This window comes from Cololabis saira, chromosome 20, assembly GCF_033807715.1.
Source record: "Cololabis saira isolate AMF1-May2022 chromosome 20, fColSai1.1, whole genome shotgun sequence".
Classification (NCBI taxonomy): Eukaryota; Metazoa; Chordata; class Actinopteri; order Beloniformes; family Belonidae; genus Cololabis; species Cololabis saira.
Window position 1 is genome coordinate 3,145,326 of NC_084606.1, and position 20,563 is coordinate 3,165,888.

The 20,563-nt window shown below is 40.1% G+C and overlaps 1 protein-coding gene across 2 annotated transcripts in view; it reads right to left on the reverse strand.

Annotated features, from left to right (window-relative positions):
* Nucleotides 1-20,563, reverse strand: part of txk (TXK tyrosine kinase) — a 49,571-nt gene that overhangs the window by 10,291 nt on the left and 18,717 nt on the right. The window contains exons 2-13 of one of the 2 annotated variants that reach the window (XM_061709509.1): nucleotides 16,769-16,817; nucleotides 11,377-11,404; nucleotides 10,465-10,590; nucleotides 9,022-9,086; nucleotides 8,162-8,221; nucleotides 7,955-8,009; nucleotides 6,511-6,590; nucleotides 3,050-3,174; nucleotides 2,904-2,978; nucleotides 1,451-1,622; nucleotides 611-827; nucleotides 250-314 (exon numbers count right to left, since the gene is read on the reverse strand). In XM_061709509.1, coding sequence (XP_061565493.1) covers nucleotides 250-314; nucleotides 611-827; nucleotides 1,451-1,622; nucleotides 2,904-2,978; nucleotides 3,050-3,174; nucleotides 6,511-6,590; nucleotides 7,955-8,009; nucleotides 8,162-8,221; nucleotides 9,022-9,086; nucleotides 10,465-10,590; nucleotides 11,377-11,404; nucleotides 16,769-16,817 — 1,117 coding nt within the window. Of the gene's footprint in view, nucleotides 1-249; nucleotides 315-610; nucleotides 828-1,450; nucleotides 1,623-2,903; nucleotides 2,979-3,049; nucleotides 3,175-6,510; nucleotides 6,591-7,954; nucleotides 8,010-8,161; nucleotides 8,222-9,021; nucleotides 9,087-10,464; nucleotides 10,597-11,376; nucleotides 11,405-16,768; nucleotides 16,818-20,563 lie in introns of both variants that reach the window. The other variant, XM_061709508.1, reaches the window with a different exon arrangement.

Sequence of the window (20,563 nt, forward strand, 5' to 3'; positions counted from 1 at the left end):
CAGAAATTATCGTGATACATTTTTTAGTCCATACCGCCCATCCCTAGTGTCCACAGCCCCCTCTAGTCATTTGTGGAACTGCAACCTTTCATTACGGCAAACGTCATGAGAGCAAAAGAAAGTAACGTCTTGGGCCATGTTTGATGGCTATGTAGCTGCCCTTGCTCTAGTCTAGTGTGTATGTAATGTGTTATGCGTTATTTAACCAATTTCACCAACTGGAAATGTGAAATAAAATGACCTCTGTACCTGGTCATTCCGAAGTCGCTGACCTTCACCACGTTGTGCTCATTAACCAGACAGTTCCTGGCTGCCTGGATAACAGAAAAATATCCAGATGACTAAAGTTCAACCACATTTCGCCTGGAAAGTTGTGCAACAAAAGCTTCTCAGCTGAACATGATCACTGCACACGTTACATATATTTATTTATCTATTACAAATTCAGTGCTCATGTTATACTAAAGGCATTGGTCCTATCAGTTTCAAATTCCAGCACAGAGAAGTTGGTAAATCAGCTTTAGTCGAGACTGACTGACAGTCTTGAGTAGCCTTAGTCAATGCAGTCTGCTTTTTATTTCCATTTTGAAGTGTTTTGTGGGGACTGTACCAGGTCTCTGTGGATGAAAGAGTTTGCCTCCAGGTACTCCATCCCCTCGCAGACGTCCTGGCACATCGACAGAAGCCAGGCCTCCTTCAGAGTCCTTCCCCTCTGACGCAGGACGTTCAGCAGGCAGCCGTTCTCCATGAACTCGGCCACAATCAGCAGGGGGCGCCGCTGCAAACATACGCCGTACAGCTGAACCAGCTTTGGGTGGCACATCCTCCTGCAGGAGACAAACAGAATAACATTTTTTTATCCATTTTCTGCCTCTTTCTACCGTAATGGCCCGAATATAAGACGACCCTGATTATAAGACGACCCCCTCTTTTTCAAGACTCAAGTTTGAAAAAAGTATTTTTGAACACCAAATTCTATTTTTATACAGAAAATAATTACAGTACATCTGAAACAAATGATTATAACAATATATTTGAGAAAAAAATCCTGTTATTTTGCCTCATTCAAATCAACATCTTGAAGTTTGCATCATAACTGGCCGATCTTCAACCAGCTTTTTTCTCCAGATTGTCGCTACGTTTCTCCATTTTCTGTTATCTCTTCTTTTATTTTATTTTATTTTCTTCTCTTTTCTTTTTTACCGCTATTTTTATTTTTCTTCTTGGTGCCAGGGGTTCCTTTGGCCTGGGGAGTTAAGTTCAGCATCCGCTTTAAAGATATATGGCGCCATCTAGCGGTGTGAATGGGTATAACGTCTAGACCCCGAATGTAAGACGACCCCCACTTTTTTAGTCTTATTTCAATGCAAAAAACACCGTCTTATATTCAGGCCAATACGGTAATTTTGTTTTTAACTATTTATGTTTTTGACTCTCCATTGGTGCTTACATCATGACCTTGGCCTCCTCGATGAAGTCCTCCTCGTACATGGCTCCCTCCCTGATGGTCTTGATGGCCACTCTTTGCTGGGCCCGCCACTTGCCGAGCCTCACCACTCCAAACTGACCACAGCCCACCTCCTTCATGAAGGTCAGCTCGCTAGGATTGATCTCCCACTTCTCTGGATGAAGGAAACAAAAGAGAGTTGGTCGGATACATCTCATAGCCCAGGGGTCGGCAACCCAAAATGTAGAAAGAGCCGTACTGGATCAAAAACACAAAAAACTAATATGTCTGGAGCCACAAAAAATGAAAAGTCTTGTATCAGCCTTAGAATGAAGACAACACAGGCTGCATGTTTCTATATTAGTTATAACTGGGGGAAGGTTTTTTTATTCATTATGCACTTCGAGAAAGAAGTTGAAATTTCGAGAAAAAAGTTGAAATGTCGAGAAAAAAGTCAAAATGTCAAGAAAAAAGTCGAAATCTCGAGAAAAAAGTCGAAATTTTGAGAAAAAAGTCGAAATGTCGAGAAAAAAGTCAAAATATTGAGAAAAAAGTCGAAATGTCAAGAAAAAAGTCAAAATATTGAGAAAAGTCGAAATGTCGAGAAAAAAGTCAAAATATTGAGAAAAAAGTCGAAATCTCGAGAAAAAAGTCAAAATATTGAGAAAAAAGTCAAAATGTCAAGAAAAAAGATGAAATTTCGAGATAAAAGTCAAAATATTGAGAAAAAAGTCGAAATGTCAAGAAAAAAGTCAAAATATTGAGAAAAAGGTTGAAATGTCGAGAAAAAAGTCAAAATACTGAGAAAAAAGTCGAAATGTCAAGAAAAAAGATGAAATGTCGAGAAAAAATCGAAATGTCAAGAAAAAAGTTGAAATGTTGAGAAAGAAGTCAAAATTTAGAGAAAAAAGTCGATATGTTGAGAAAAATCGAAATTTCGAGAATAAAGTTGAAATGTCAAGCAAAAAGTCGAAATGTTGAGAAAAAAGTCAAAATTCCGAGAAAAAAGTCAAATGTCGTGATTAAAAAGGAAAGGAAAAAGGAAAAAAAAAGAGAAAAAAGGAAAAAAAGAATGAAAAGAAGGAAAAAAAGAGAAAAAAAGAAGAAAAACTAGGAAAAAAAGAAAAAAAAGAAGAAAAAAATGAAAAAAAAGGTCAAACATTTTTGAAAAAGCTCCAGGAGCCACTAGGGCCAATTGTTCAGTTGTTCAGTTATTCCTCTGCAGCCTGTTTGTTTCAGAAAAATTATAAATGTATCTACATGTCAAAGACAAAACCAGAATGTAGTTTCTTTCCGTTTTGCATCATACAGGGCTATGTTAGTGTAACTCTTAAAGAATAACATAGAATTATAAATCAGCATAATGTCTCCTTTATGAACTTACTTCAGGACAGTTGATATAGTATTGAGAAGAAATAAAGTGAACAACTGTAGGTAAAAGCCGTGCTGTATTTACCTGAGCTGAATCCTGCGGTGGCAGGAACACACCTCCCCATCGGTCCTACAGCGTAACGCAGTCGAGTCACCAGACCTGGAAACGAACAACGTTAACACAAGCCTGACACGCAGCCACGTCGTTGATGCAGCCGTACGTTTAACCACCTCCTGCGTTGTGTTCGTGATAGTGTATAACGTCAGGGATGGAGCTGAAGGTGAATTTCTCAGCCAAGAAGAATTTCCCATCGTCATTTTTTTTAATCTGGTAATGTCGAATATCCCCGGTCGGACTGCAACACAAATACAGACGGGAAAAGTTAGTCATTTCACTGCAAAGCAAGTTTTTATGGCACATTTCATAAACAAAGGGAACTCAAATTGCATTAAAATAGTATTAAAATAAAAAGAACCGAAACCAATAGAATCAATTGAATCAATAAGAAACAACGTGAGATTGTTGATGAAAATATAAAAAAGAAATCCAAATGAATGCTCAAAGAATTTTGGCCCATTTTCCTGCTCCAGAGCCGGTTTATTTACACATCCAGGTTTATTTTTTTCCATAATCTCTGATATACCTAATTTCCAAGCCATCTAGGTATCATTTTAAGGGGCACACGATTGATTAATCACTGAATAAACCTTTGCACGTCACTGGCAGTTATGTATCTGATTGGCTTATGAAAGTAACCAGTAATAGCAGTTGAACGCTAACATGGTGCTCACTGCAGCACACAGTAACATAGAAGATTTATGTAGCACGCTCCAGCAAACCCAGACTGGTTTTGAGTCGCACTCAAAGTAAAATGACTATTTTTGGTGTTTGATGTTCAATGTGAATACTAATTTGACATTTAATACAAGGAAATAAAATTATTTTGGATTTACCTCAGTGCTAATGCTAATTGCTACTACCAACTTGTAGCTGCTGCGAGAGACAAACTAATTTTAAAAGGCCCTTTCGCGGGTGCTGAAGTCTTGGGGGAAATAAACACGCGTCTTCGTTAAATCTATCGCACAAGTTGAAACCAGTGTGGTGTTTCAGGATATCAACGCTGCTTTTTACAGATGATGTGATGTTGTTAACTAAGACCTTCAGCGGTAAAATCAGCACCTCCAAAACCATGACCATAGTTCCCAGTTGGAAAAAGGTGGCTGAATGGAAAGATGGATAGATGGAATACTAATAATTAGGGGTGAAACGATACACTAATTTCAAGATACGGTACGATACACGATATTGAGGTCACGATAACGATACGATATTATAGCAGTATTTTTTTAACAACCTTGAATGAGGAACATGTGACTGGAAAAAATTGTCTTTTATTTGAGAGACACAAAATACAAAACAATACTGTGCGTTTGCCCTATTGTTCCAGTTTGTAATGCTTTATAACTGTTTAAGTTTTAAAGAGAAAGCCAGGCCAACCATTTTCCACAAACTGAACTAAAAGTAAATGTCAGGTTTGCATTATGCATCTTCAGTTTCATACAAGTACAAATATTTTGCCACAAACTGAATAGTTTCTCTCATGTATGATTTGACTTTTTTCTTTTCCAGAAATTTAACAACTAAAATTAAATAAATAAATAAAAGTAAATAAATAAACTATGAAAAGTCCCAAACTCCAAATGCAACATGACTGTTATTTATCTTGTGCCAGAGCTCAGAGCTTCACCTGCTCCAGCCTGAGGCCGTAAGGTGAACCCCGGTATCGTTTCATCCTGCCATCTTTGGGGACGACACAATCTTTACATCAGAAAAAACATTGATTCACAAGATTTTCGTGCCGCTGCACCAATAGGATGTTACTAGTAAACACGATATATTCATATTAATAACCCAATATCGCGCTACAGTTTGTCACCTCCACGACACGTATCGTGACGTTTTTGTATCGCGAAATTTTGTGGTCTCAACATTTTGACTTTTTCTTGACATTTCGACTTTTTTCTCGAAATATTTACTTTTTTCTTGACATTTCGACTTTTTTCTCGAAATTATACTTCAACATTTATCTCAACATTTCGACTTTTTTCTCAACATTTCGACTTTTTTCTCGATATTTCGACTTTTTTCTCAACATTTCGACTTTTTTCTCAACATTTCGACTTTTGTCTCGACATTTCTACTTTTTTCTCGACATTTCGACTTTTTTCTCGACATTTCTACTTTTTTCTCGACATTTCAACTTTTTTCTCACCTTTCTTCTCAACATTTCGACTTTTTTCTCGACATTTTGACTTTTTTCTTTTCCAGAAATTGAACAACTAAAATTAAATTAGGCGCGGTCTTGACGTGATCCCGCTGCACCAATAGGATGTTACTAGTAAAGACGATATATTAATATTAATTAATATCGCGCTACAGTTTGTCACCTCCACGACACGTATCGTGGCACGATATTTTGTTACACCCCTAATAATAATACACCTCAAAATACTAGGAGGACGAGTTTCATCAGAAATTGCAGCTGCCATTGGAATAAATGGACTTTCAGACCTATTACATGAGGAGAAGGAAGTGGAGGCGAGACGCCAGACCTCATTCGGCCAACAACCCTCTTCAACAAAGAACCAGTAAAAATGTTAAAGTTACCAGCATGATAAAGACACATACCATGTCTTGTTCTAAACCAGCATTTATTTACAGTCATGACCGAAAATCCAGGTTACTTTTCTCCACAACTCATTAATTGTTTTTATATGTGAACTTTTGCTGTTTCCATCTAATTAGGGCCCGAGCACTTACAGTGCGAAGGCCCTATTGTATCTGTAGGAATTTTTTCCCCCTAAACGTGCCCCAAAAGTCACCAAATTTCTCACCAAGCCAGGCCTGGTGAAAAATGTGATATTTAATGGTTTGCATTAATGGGCGTGGTCTAACGGCCCAACAGCGCCCCCTAGAAAACGTTGCGCCTCAAGCCCCACAATACGGTTAGACGTACATGCACGAAAATCAGTACACACCTGTATCATGTCACAACTTAAAAAAAAGTCTCTTGGCTCCATGGCTGAAACCGAACAGGAAGTCGGCCATTTTGAATTAATTGTGTAATTTTGGCGCAATTTATGCCATTCCTTTGGCCGGTAATACGGCCCGAACCGTAACGTGCACCCAGGTGTGTTATACATCAACATGTGCGTCTCCATCCTGCGACTACGCGCATTACTTTTCTCTTTCAAAAGCGTTACCGTGGCGACGCTAGACACCAAAAAGCGCGCCCCCCCCCCCCCCCTTCATCTGATTAGTCCATATTGGATAGTTCCTACTTTCTACCATAACTTTTAAATGGTATGACATAAAGACTCGTGGGTGGTGTCATCTGACTCAGTTTTGAGTCCTTGAACATTGAACATTGAAATTGGTGCAAATTAGCCCCGCCCCTTCTTCTGATTGGTCGATATTTGATAGTTCCTATTTTCTGCAATAACTTTTGAATGGTTTGACATAGAGAGTCGTGGGTGGTGTCATTTCTGATATGCTTATGGGGGCAGTGGCCTGAGTGCGAGGGCCCGTTCATCGCTGCTTGCAGCTTTAATTGTTTTTATATGTGAACTTTTTTTTTTTTTAGTTGGACGAGGTTTTAAATGTTTACGCTGGAGGCAGCGAAGTAAATCACCTTGATGTCTTGGTGTAAACAGAGACAGTGTAGACTCCCTTCTGACTGGACTCCCGCACGATGAAACCCCCCTCTTTGTCCTGGAAAACAACAAAAGTTATCTCTTTAATTACTCTGAATTTTTAAATATTAATTTCTTATTTTTTAATTATTTTACTGTGCACGTCGTACATTACCAGAGCTTAAAAAGATCTCTCCCCACTGAAAAAAAATTTATCTAAGCACATGTAAATATCACATATTTAAATCTGTGATATTAACAATTAAAAATGAAGTTTGTTGCTTTACATGAATACATCTAGTTTTGAACTTAATCTGCATTTGTTCAAAAAACAAAACATTGTGCATTTTTTCCTTAACATGCAGTATTTATGTAATCCCAGTAATCTGTTCATTTACACACAAACAACAAGCAATGATCTTGTTGTATTTACTTTTCCTTTAACAACCAACGTTTAGATGAAACATGCTTTATTTGTTTAAGTAGAACACCACAAATTAAGTAAACTTTTTTATGTAGATCAAGAAAGACTAGTCTTTGTATAAACTACTTAATTTTTAGTATGTACAAAATTCATTTCCAAGTAAAGTCAACTTAATTTTTTTTTATTACTTTTTTTTCCTTTTTTTCTTTTTCTCTTTTTTCTCCTTTTTTCTTTTTTCCTCCTTTTTTCCTTTTTTTTCTCTTTCTTTTCTTCTTTTTTTCTTTTTAAAGTGAACTTAATTTTGATAAATAAAGTAAACTTAACACAATTAAGTTGACTGTACTTGCAAAATGTATTATTTACATACCTAAAATTAAGTAGTTTATACAAAGACTAGTCTTTCTTGATCTACATAATATTCATTCATTCATCATTCATTCATTATCTTACCCGCTTTATCCCTTGCGGGGTCACGGGGGTCTGCTGGAGCCTATCCCAGCTCATTTTAGGTGAGAGGCAGGGGTTACACCCTGGACAGGTCACCAGTCCATCACAGGGCCACATATAAACACACAAACCATGCTCACAATCACACTCACGCTCACACCTACGGGCAATTTAGAATCATCAATTAACCTAATATGCATGTTTTTGGACTGTGGGAGGAAGCCGGAGTACCCGGGGAAAACCCACGCAAGCACGGGGAGAACATACAAACTCCACACAGAAAGGCCCCTGCCGGGCCTGGGAGTCGAACCGGGGACCTTCTTGCTGTGAGGCAACAGTGCTAACCACTAAGCCACCGTGCTGCCCTGATCTACATAATAATCTCATGCAAAAAGTTGACTTGTTTTTTTTTAAGTAGATCAAGCACAATATTTTTATCAGTGTATGTCGCTGTTCACTGTCCGATCTCCGATCAACATTTAAAAAGCAGTTTAAAGTTCAGACGAGACAACGACAGGAAGTGAAACATTTGTGAAAGTAGGACAACAATGGTGATGGATGAATATGAATACCTCCTGTCTCAGCAGCCGCTCCGCTTCTGTCCTGGTGACGTTCTTACAGTACCACCTACATGAAGCATGAAGGACGAGAAAACATTAATTATGGTGGCTGTTTTATTTTGGACTTTTGGGCCACAACTGGCGCACGTCTGGCGTACATAACTGCCAGACGTGCCAAAATGTGTGGACAAAGTTAGAAAAACAATCCATTTGACTCACGGATTTGCCTCGATTCTGTTTTTCTCCGTCACATAGTTGCTGGGGATGAAGCCTTCATTCCTGACACAAAACAGGAACAATGAGAACATCGACAAGCTGGAATCACTGAACTTTTTCACATCCAGGACACAACATTCTTGTTTGAATTGACATGAAAATAACAACAGACAACAGCGATTATTATGAAGTTCTATGAAGTTCCTCCTTCTCCCTGATACAGTAGTTTCTGAATTTACTTTACTCAGAATTAAAATGAAATCCGATTTAAAATGAGTAAATATGACCATGTAAAGACCTAATTCCAAATGAAAATGGCCATTCCGAATTAAACTTAATTCCGAAGTAAGTGGCTGGTTTATTCCGATTTTCTGGTCTTTCTTTCTGCTCGTTCCCTCGCCCGTCTGTCTCCATGACACTTATATTCCACGCTGGGCTTGTTTTCCAAACAAAGTTTCAAGATGGCAGCACGCAGTAAACGCTGGTCAAGAGCAGAGACCATTTATTTAATAAATAACTTGGAGGAACTGGAAATAATTAACAGAACAGATGGAAACAGGAAACATCAAAATTGTGAGCTTTTCAAAGTTGTAGCGGCTAAGTTAGTTTTTCTTCCCGTAGTTTAACTTCCGGTCCCCCCCCTATCCAATCAGAACCTTCCCAACCCCCAGACCTGGAGAGGAATTGGAGAAAGACCATCAAACGTGTTTTCCATGTAAACCTCAATTCAGAATTACTATTTCCATGTAAACTCCAAGGAAAATAGTTTAATTCAGAATTATTTAATTTGGAATAATTAATTCCAAATTAAAAAACATCATGTAACGGTGACCATTATCAATGATTAGTGTTGCTTCAATTACCCGTGATTGTCCTGCGCTCGCCACCACAGCTGGTCCTGCTTGTGAAGAATGACGTACTCTTCCCCCTGTGGACAAAACACACGGCATCAACACACGGCATTGACACACGGCATTGACACACGGCACCAACACATGGCACCAACACACGGCAGCGACACACGGCATCGACACACGGCACCAACACACGGCATCAACACACGGCACCAACACACGGCAAAAACACACGGCAAAAACACACGGCAAAAACACACGGCATCGACACACGGCATCGACACACGGCATCAACACACGGCACCAACACACGGCACCGACACACGGCATCGACACACGGCATCGACACACGGCACCAACACACGGCATCGACACACGGCATCGACACACGGCATCGACACACGGCAGCGACACACGGCATCAACACACAGCACCGACACACGGCACCGACACACGGCATCGACACACGGCACCGACACACGGCACCGACACACGGCACCGACACACGGCATCGACACACGGCATCGACACACGGCACCGACACACGGCATCGACACACGGCATCGACACACGGCATCGACACACGGCAGCGACACACGGCATCAACACACGGCACCAACACACGGCATCGACACACGGCACCGACACACGGCATCAACACACGGCACCAACACACGGCACCGACACACGGCATCGACACACGGCACCGACACACGGCACCAACACACGGACGGCATCGACACACGGCACCAACACACGGCATCGACACACGGCACCGACACACGGCATCAACACACGGCACCAACACACGGCACCAACACACGGCATCGACACACGGCACCAACACACGGCACCAACACACGGACGGCATCGACACACGGCACCGACACACGGCATCGACACACGGCATCGACACACGGCATCGACACACGGCAGCGACACACGGCATCAACACACAGCACCGACACACGGCACCGACACACGGCATCGACACACGGCACCGACACACGGCACCGACACACGGCACCGACACACGGCATCGACACACGGCACCGACACACGGCACTGACACACGGCATCAACACACAGCACCGACACACGGCATCGACACACGGCATCGACACACGGCATCGACACACGGCATCGACACACGGCATCGACACACGGCACCGACACACGGCACCGACACACGGCACCGACACACGGCACCGACACACGGCATCGACACACGGCACCGACACACGGCACCGACACACGGCACCGACACACGGCATCGACACACGGCATCGACACACGGCATCGACACACGGCACCGACACACGGCACCAACACAGCAACGACACACGGCATCGACACACGGCATCAACACACGCATGAACACACGGCACCAACACACGGCACCAACACACCTGCGCCGCGGCGGCCGCCATCACGCCATATCTGCGCATGTACCTGTTTGAGCGTGAGGTCGGTGACCTCCTTGGCGACGAAGTCGTACATGGCGACGACGCTCACTAATCCCTCTCCTACGCCGCCCTCGCCCTCAGGAGGAGGCAGGGGGAGTTTCCTCCTGGACCGCTCCACCTCAGAAACAAATAAAAACTTAGAAAACTACGGTGGACGAGACCCGCCATTGCTGAAAATTAAAGAAACGCTGCAAATAAAAACGAACGCTGCTGCAAATAAAATAAACGCTGCTGCAAATTTAAAAAAAAAAAACTACAATAAAAAAGGCAAATAAAAAAGCCACAATGGAAGTGAATTACCGGGGACTATTTTTGCTGATGCACTGGTGTTTTTTACGTGAGAGGAGAAAAAGACAAAGAGGACGTAAGTGAAAAGAAAGAAGTAAGAAGAGCGAGGAATAAGAAGAACAACGAACGAGAAAATAAGTGAAAAGGTTAGTGTTCAACATTGCTACGTGTAATTTTTAATGTGCAACAAAATAGAAAAAAATAAAAACTGAATGTGGGAAAAATTCAAACTGATTTCATCCGTCTCTGTTTCCTCCTGGATCTGTTTGGTAATTCTGACCCACACGATGTTTCTGAAAGCAGTTCTATCAGCATTCTGGGAGCTGATTGGTCCTTACAGCATCATTAGCTGCAATACTTGCTGTTGAATCTCAATATAATACTAGTATTAATATGTAGCAGAACTACAGTCATATCATTCATGCAACAGCTCTAAATAGCACAAACCAAATCAATATCGGAATCAAATGGAATCGGACCGAACCAAATCTTGATAATCGATTCTGAATCTTAAGAATTGGAATCGAATCGATTCTTGACATTTGAAAAGATCTCCAGCCCTGACATGACTAAAAAATACATTCCTAACATAGACTGAAATAGCTCTTACCTGGTAGCGTCCACGGGAGCGGAATTCCCTGAAATCAGACAAACAATAATCAATTAATCTGTATATTTTGTATAGGATGTGTTGAAGGTTTTACAACGACTAATTACTGAAATTCAGATGTAGGAGTTGAGCCTAACCAGGTAAACTAATTACACACTACGGGTCGAGGCGTGTAGCCGAGTAAATACTTTTTCTGTAGCTATTCTGCCGAGGTTCTAATGGCGCTTTTCCACTAGTATCTACTCAGCCCGACTCGCTTCGGGACGGCTCGTCACGCATCGTCCCGGCTCTGCCTGTTTTGTCCGCGTTTGTTTTTCCACACTCAGATGAGAAGTGGAGGGGTTGGGGTGAAGCTGCTGTGACGTACTCGATTGTGCAAACCCCTTTCTTCGTGTCGGCGCGGATCAGAAAATCAGCTTGAGCCACGAGCGGCTGAGAGTAAAACAGAGCTCCTGGTAGATCTGGTCGTTCCTTATCGCCCGTCTACATCCCTTTTTTAATTCTCTTGTCAGCCACCAGGTTTATGAACATCTGCACCTCAGAATTTCATCTGGGTGTTGAAAATAAACGAGGGCGAGTCGAGTGGAGCCGAGTAGGTACTAGTGTAAAAGTACCATTAGTTAGACCCTCCAGGAATCCGCGATTCCGCGATCGCGGAAATTTCCGCGGATTTCACGGCTGTCCGTGGATTTACAGACCTTCCGCGGATTTCAATGTCTGGTGCAGAAAAATCACTTTTTTTACATGTAATTTTCATCCCGGCCGCTAGATGTCGCACATACGTAGTAACACTAGCCGGATAAGGAAACAAACAGTCACCAGCATCGGTCCTTGGCTTCCACGGAGACATAAAGTAAAGTTTAAACTATTAACTACATACTGTAGATATGGGGAGACATTACTACATACAGCATAAAGAAAACCTTCAGTTATGGAGCGATTTCTCCGTCCGGTGCCCAGTAAGTCAAATGCCGCGTTCCATTTACCTCGGAAGTCGGAACTGGGAACTGGGAATGGCAGCCATCTTGGAATGGTAACTCGGGGGTGGTGAAGCTTCTCCCACTTTCCCAGTAGGAAATCCCACTTCAAGGGGCGTTCCAGTTGAAAATTCCGACTGGGAACTGGGAAATCCCCACTTCCGAGGACAAATAGTACTGTTCCCTGAACACTGGTTTTCCCAGTGTTCAGGGAACAGTACTATACTGCATTTCACAGACCAAGTGTCAGCATTTTATATTTTTATTTTTACTGCAAATGGCCTTCTCTTTTCGTTGCAAATAAATATGCCAAAGTGGGACAAAGAAAATGTTGATGTTCATTATTTTATAACCAGTAATAGTATGTTACACACTGTTTTACAGTTTTAGAGTGTTTTGGTAAAAATTTACCTAATTTTTACATTAAAAATATATATTTTTTAATGCCCGCGGAATATTAACTTTCAAGCCGCGGAATCAAGAATTCCTCTCCGCGGAATTTAAACTTTTTCTTTGCAGATTCCTGGAGGGTCTAATTAGTATCCGGCCATCGGGCCTCAGATACTTTCAGTTACTGGGTAAAGAAACCTTCCTCCGCAGTGTGTCCACTATCTCTCTTTGATGTCTTATGTGACGTGAAGTTGTTCTGACACCCCCCCCCACATAGATCATCTGAAGTTTGTGTTTAATGTTAGTTAGTTGTTGTTTATTTGTAGTTGAGCCATCAGAATTACAACACGTGTGAATAACTTCTGATTCATTTGAATGAGAGAAGCAGTTTGTGTTTATTTTATACATATTTATCACAGCTGGTGGTTGTAAAGGTCCGTGCTCGGACTCCTACTGTCCCTCACTGTGACTCTATAGCGCCCCCCGCTGGCAACAGACTGGCACATAGGGAATAACAGTTACCTTGAGACTGATTTTGATTTTAGTTATTGCCCCGTTTTGATTGATTCATTTTGATAAGTAATCTTCTTTATTAATATTATTAATAATTATCAAAAGACAATTGTTAATAACTCCTTAATAACTGAACCAGCACCCCCTTTGTGGCACAACGCTACTCTCTTTTGAGTATTTGATAATATATATAAAATCCCATGTTATGAAATTTTATGATTTGGTTTATTATAAAATAATGCAAATAATGTATAAAGTTAGATTAAAGTTACTCCCTGTCTGTGTACAACGGTTTTTCTCAATACATGAGTCAAAATATAATTTGCGTGATGAATTTGTTGTACAAAAAGCTAGAAAAGAGACTAAAAGAAGATGTATATTTATCTGTTGTGGGAGTTAAACTATGGAATGACGCTAACCTAGATTTACAAATGTGCAGCTCATTTTCAGTTTACAAAAAAAAGATTTGTAGAGCAATCTTTGACAGCTACAAAGGCTAATATGTATTTGTTTTTGTTTGCTGCTGTTCTCTGATATTTATATACAGTATATATATATATATAAAAAAAATGTCTTTACTATTATATATGTAAACGTTATTGGTCCTCCTTTTCTGGTTTTTCTGGTTTAGTTTTGCTATTGTTGGTTTGTTTGTATGTAGGACAGGCATTAATATAAGCACTTTGCTTCTGCCTGTGCCTTTTTAGTCACTATTTTTTAATAATGTTTCTAGAGGTTTAAATTATAACTTGAGATAGTTGCTTATGGCTTACTCTGTCCCAGTCAATCGTTAGCAAGAAGCTACATCCACAAGTGGTGTTCGTTGCTAGCCTAGCAACACTGATCCACAAAGTTCACTCCAGAAACGTAAAACAAAAATAAGGAACCTAAGGAGGTAAGAAAACCGTTTGCTTCCGCTGCTCTCAAGCTCTGACTGAGACCCTGTTTACACGGAGCAAAAACGGTGGTGTTTTCATGCGTTTTGGCCGTTCGTTTACACGAAAACGAAGCTCAAAGCCCCCAAAAACGATCATTTCTGAAAACTCCGGCCAAAGTGGAGATTTTCAAAAACTCAGTTTTCACGTTTGCTTGTAAACGGAGGAAAACGGACATTTAGGCTTCAGAACGTCACATTATGCAACAGAAACATCACCAGCGTCATGTGTGCGACCTGTGTTTACAATTTGTTTGGCCACCGTCAATATTTTCTTTTATTTTACCTGTTTTAAATTCTAAAGTCACACTTAAAAGTAACTCCACTTCCGCGTTACACCAACGCAGAGCCTACGGCGTAGGGTACGCGGCGACGCGCACCCTACGTAGGCTACGCCGTCGATTTAACGAGGAACCATATTATTCAGGCTCCACACGTGTCATTTGTTGATGTTTTTTTCCAGGATTCTGATTGGCTAGCATGACTTTATCTTCTCGTTACACTGCCCCCTGCAGGTTTGGCTGCTCATAGCACATTAACAGCGTTTTCATGCAGGTTCGTGTAAACAAGGATATTTTTGAAAACGTAGAAGGGAAAATATCAGTTTTTGTAAATACCCGGCTATGTGTAAACGTGGCCTGAATCTCCTTCCTCCACCACAGGTAATCAATGGCAGCTGTGCAGGTAACTCTTAAAGGGCAAGTACACCTTTTATCCATAACTTCCAAATCACATACATAAACACATCAATTCTTATATACTTTTACATTTTAACTACTCTATGTAATTCTAAATCAAATAATGTATCTTTTTAACACATATAATGAGTATGAAATTATATCATGAACTTATGTAACACAGTTTTAATCATGTTAACAGTTACTATGAACTGTTCTTAGGCCTCTACAATGTTTGTGTTCAATGTTTGTATAGTGATGTGACTGAATAAAGAATTTCTATCAATCAATCAAAACATTCTGCAGTTTGATGATATCAGTTTGGCCCTGAGGAACCCCTAAAGAAATCAACATCAGTGACTTTAAACAGAATGATGTATTGGACTGGCTGATTCTCTACTAACTGCACCTCTAAACTGAGCGATCAGTGAACAGAAACCAAGCAGCTCCACACAAACTCTCAGGTGGAGTGGGATGGAGAGAAAAACCCACACGTATGACTTTTTCTGTCTGAGCTTGACTCGCAGAGGTGGTACGAGTTACATTTACTCTGTTACATTTACTTGAGTAAGTTTGGGGAAATGTTGTACTTTTAGGAGTAGTTTTGAATCGCTATACTTTGTACTTTTACTTGAGTAGATTTGTGAAGAAGAAACTGTTTTTTTCCCTTCCTTCTTTTCTCCCTTCCTTCTTTCTTTTCTCCCTTCCTTCATTCCTTCCTTCCTTCCTTCTTTCTTTTCTCCTTTCCTTCCTTCCTTCCTTCCTTATTTTCTCCCTTCCTTCCTTCTTTTCTCCCTTCTTTCCTTCTTTTCTGCATGCTTTCCTTCTTTTCTCCCTTCCTTCCTTCCTTCCTTCCTTCCTTCCTTCCTTCCTTCCTTCCTTCCTTCCTTCCTTCCTTCCTTCCTTCCTTCCTTCCTTCCTTCCTTCCTTCTTTTCTCCCTTCCTTCCTTCCTTCTTTTCTCCCTTCCTTCTTTCTTTTCTCCCTTCCTTCATTCCTTCCTTCCTTCCTTCTTTCTTTTCTCCTTTCCTTCCTTCCTTATTTTCTCCCTTCCTTCCTTCTTTTCTCCCTTCTTTCCTTCTTTTCTGCATGCTTTCCTTCTTTTCTCCCTTCCTTCCTTCCTTCCTTCCTTCCTTCCTTCCTTCCTTCCTTCCTTCCTTCCTTCCTTCCTTCCTTCCTTCCTTCCTTCCTTCCTTCCTTCCTTCCTTCCTTCCTTCTTTTCTCCCTTCTTTCCTTCTTTTCTGCATTCCTTCCTTCTTTTCTCCCTTCCTTCCTTCTTTTTTCCCTTCTTTCCTTCTTTTCTCGTTCATGTTTGTTCTAGTTCTGCTGGTTAAAAAAGAAAAGTACAAAGGCTTGAAATTTTGTGCTACTTGTGCTTCATTTATTTTTTATTCTGTTATTATTTTAAGTACTTGAATTTACTTTAAGATTATTTTAATTTAAGCTATTTTTTAAATTAATTTAAATTAATGTTATTATTTTATTGATTTAATTTACCTGAAGATGATTATTTTGTACTTTTGTCTGTTTGAACGGTTGTGTTAAAAAAAATAAATCAGACGTTACTCAACAGTTACTCAGTACTTGAGTAGTTTTTTCACCAAGTACTTTTTTACTTTTACTCAAGTAATTATTTGGATGACTACTTTTTACTTCTGCTTGATTCATATTATTCTGAAGTAACAGTACTTTTACTTGAGTACAGTTTTTGGCTGCTCTTTACTGAACTGATCCTGCATGAAGGTAAAACACTGACGACACAAAAACCAGCAAACTAGAAATAATAAAACCAAAAGTATTGATTGGGTCTGGATCCATTGACCTAGTCAACTCATGGTGTTTTTTCTACATCAAAATAAATCCAGGAAATGTAAAGAGTGCCTCTTGTTTTTTTTACTTTTACCTCTTCTGAGCTGAGCGGCAGCAGCAGAACATAGAGAGGATGGAGCGATCTGTAGGAGAAAAAGGATAAAAAAATAGTTTAGTCCAGAAAAACAAACACTGCAACAAATAAAAACATAACATCTGCTGCCATGAGCAGTATTTTCCCTCCACCTAGGACTGTGCTCCTCTGTACCACGGAGTATTAGGCCCAAACTAAGACAAAAAGAAATTGGAAATTGCGAGAATAAAGTCATAATATAATGAGAATAAAGTCGTAAAATTACGAGAATAAAGTCATAATGTTGCGAGAATAAAGTCGTAATTGAATAAAGTTGTAATATTATGAGAATAAAGACGTAAAATTACGAGAATAAAGTCATAATATAATGAGAATAAAGTCGTAAAATTACGAGAATAAAGTCATAATGTTGCGAGAATAAAGTCGTCAAATTAACAAGATTTTTTGGCTTGTAATAAGAAGATAAATCTTGTCCCACTGGCAGATTTTTCTACTTATTTCAAGTGAAAATGTACTTGAAACAGGTGAAAATTGTCAAATAAGTTATTTTTCTGGTGTTATTTTTCTGATGATGACTCTAAATGTTGAAATAGCAGTAAAACCACATTCATTGATTAAATGACATCAGGGATGGAAAGGAGGGATGGCAGTTTTACAGGGGGGCTGATTTTGACTGTTTTTATTTCAGGGGGGATGCCATCCCCCCTCATCCCCCTCAACTCCAGTACTGTACATAATTGATATATAAATAAAGTTTTTGGAACCCCTTCTTTCATAGAGGGTGACCTCCTGCTCTTATTGGTCTTTTCATTTGTTTTTCTTTTAAAAGCACCACACTGACTGAAAGTAATGTGTTGAAACTCTTAAAAAGGAAAATTTGAGGGGTTAAAACAATCATATATGTATAATGATGCATATTATCATGTTGTTAGGTGTGTAAATTCTTGATTGGGACAAAAGAAACAACATGAATGAACGCAGTCTTGAGTTACAGTGGAATATCTGTTTGCTGCAAAATGGCCATCAAAAGGACGGTTTGTGGCATCTACTTTCTTAGAACTGGATCAGTACTTTTATGGAAATACAGACCAGTGATGGAAGCAAAGGTCATGAACTCTTCCGTGCCTACTGGCAGTACTTTGGGTCAACGGGGGGGTGGTGGTGGTGCACAATGGCAGGTAGAAGTGATGCAGGAATTCAGCGCATTTGCAAACATGCCGGGTGTCATCGGTGCCAAAGACTGCACATACGTATGCATCAAGGCTCCATCTGGTGATGCATTTACTTACATGAGCCGGAAAGACTTTCCGGAAAAACTTTCATTTCGTGAATGTGCAACTGATCGTGTGCAAAGCGTGTATTGTTAAACGTTGTGGCAAGGTGGGATGCATGACGCATTCATCCTGCGTAATAGCAAGTATTAGGGCCAGAAAGGAGAAAAATAAAAATAATATTTGAGGAGGAAGATTTTTTTACGTAAAATTACGAGAATAAAGTCATAATATAATGAGAATAAAGTCGTAAAATTACGAGAATAAAGTCATAATCTTGCGAGAATAAAGTCGTAATTGAATAAAGTTGTAATATTATGAGAATAAAGTCGTAAGTGGTAAAATTATGAGAATAAAGATGTAATATTACGAGAATAAAGTCATAATATTACGACAATAAAGTCGTAATTTATGAGAATAAAGTCGTAATATTATGAGAATATAATTTATGAGAACTCTAACAGGAAGAGCATCCTGTGTTAGAATGAGGAATATTGAGCATTTTGTGAAGTTATATTTATATATTTATAATATATTTAATATTATGACTTTATTCTCAAAATATTACGACTTTATTCTTGTAATATTATGACTTTATTCTCGTAATTTTACGACTTTATTCTCATATTATTATGACTTTATTCTCGTAATTTCCTTTTTTTTGTCTTAGTTTGGCCCTAATACTCTCAGAATTATTTTGTGAATGCAGGCATTGGGACGTAGAATTGTCAAATTGGTATAATTCACCGTACAAATTGTTACAGATTACTTTTGTAATACTGTATTTGACCCGGTCTTTTTACGTTTTGACCGTATAGAAACGTAATTCTTGCCATTGTAAGAATGAGATGAACCTGTATTCTACTGCCCTTACCTTTTAACAACTTGTGCATTTTATTTCATTTTATTTGTTATTTACTGTCTAATTGTGTCTTGCCACTTTTAATGTTGATATAAAGCATTTTGAATTACCTTGTGTTGAATTGTGCTGTATAAATAAACTTGCCTTACCTATAAAACAGCATCTGCTACAACGCGCATATTGTATCGTGCATCAGGTTTGTCCTGGTTATTGCTTGATGCAGAGTTAAAACTAAGGAAAAAACTGTTAATGTGACAACCTTGTGGCAGGTTAAAAATACCCCTCTGTTTGTCCCATTTAAACATACTGCGCGAGCAACAAAGCATGTGATGCAACAGTCCGTGCACCTCGGTCGGTGATGGCACCTTATTGTGCCCCCAGAAGTTTAACTGTTTTGTCTCTGTGTGTCCTTCCTTCCTTCTTTTCTCCCTTCCTTCTTTCTTTTCCCCCTTCCTTCCTTCCTTCCTTCCTTCCTTCCTTCCTTCCTTCCTTCCTTCCTTCCTTCCTTCCTTCCTTCCTTCCTTCCTTCCTTCCTTCCTTCCTTCTTTCCTTCCTTCTTTTCTCCCTTCCTTCCTTCCTTCCTTCCTTCCTTCCTTCCTTCCGTCCTTCCTTATTTCGTTCTTTTCTCCATTCCTTCCTTCTTTTCTCCCTTCCTTCCTTCCTTCCTTCTTTTCTCCCTTCCTTCCTTCCTTCCTTCCTTCCTTCCTTCCTTCCTTCCTTCCTTCCTTCCTTCTTTCCTTCCTTCTTTTCTCCCTTCCTTCCTTCCTTCCTTCCTTCTTTCCTTCTTTTCTCCCTTCCTTCCTTCCTTCCTTCCTTCTTTCTTTCCTTCTTTTCTCCCTTCCTTCCTTCCTTCCTTCCTTCCTTCTTTTCTCCATTCCTCCTTCCTTCCTTCCTTCCTACCTACCTTCCTTCCTTCCTTCCTTCTTTTCTCCCTTCCTTCCTTCCTTCCTTCCTTCCTTCCTTCCTTCCTTCCTTCCTTCCTTCCTTCCTTCCTTATTTCCTTCTTTTCTCCATTCCTTCCTTCTTTTCTCCCTTCCTTCCTTCCTTCTTTTCTCCCTTCCTTCCTTCCTTCCTTCCTTCCTTCCTTCCTTCCTTCCTTCCTTCCTTCCTTCCTTCCTTCCTTCTTTCCTTCCTTCTTTTCTCCCTTCCTTCCTTCCTTCTTTCCTTCTTTTCTCCCTTCCTTCCTTCCTTCCTTCTTTCCTTCTTTTCTCCCTTCCTTCCTTCCTTCTTTCTTTCCTTCTTTTCTCCATTCCTTCTTTCTTTTCTCCCTTCCTTCCTTCCTTCCTTCCTTCCTTCCTTCCTTCCTTCCTTCTTTTCTCCCCCTTCCTTCCTTCCTTCCTTCCTTCCTCCTTTTCTCCATTCCTCCTTCCTTCCTTCCTTCCTTCCTTCCTACCTACCTTCCTTCCTTCCTTCCTTCTTTTCTCCCTTCCTTCCTTCCTTCCTTCCTTCCTTCCTTCCTTCTTTTCTCCATTCCTCCTTCCTTCCTTCCTTCCTTCCTACCTACCTTCCTTCCTTCCTTCCTTCTTTTCTCCCTTCCTTCCTTCCTTCCTTCCTTCCTTCCTTCCTTCTTTTCTCCATTCCTCCTTCCTTCCTTCCTTCCTTCCTACCTACCTTCCTTCCTTCCTTCCTTCTTTTCTCCCTTCCTTCCTTCCTTCCTTCCTT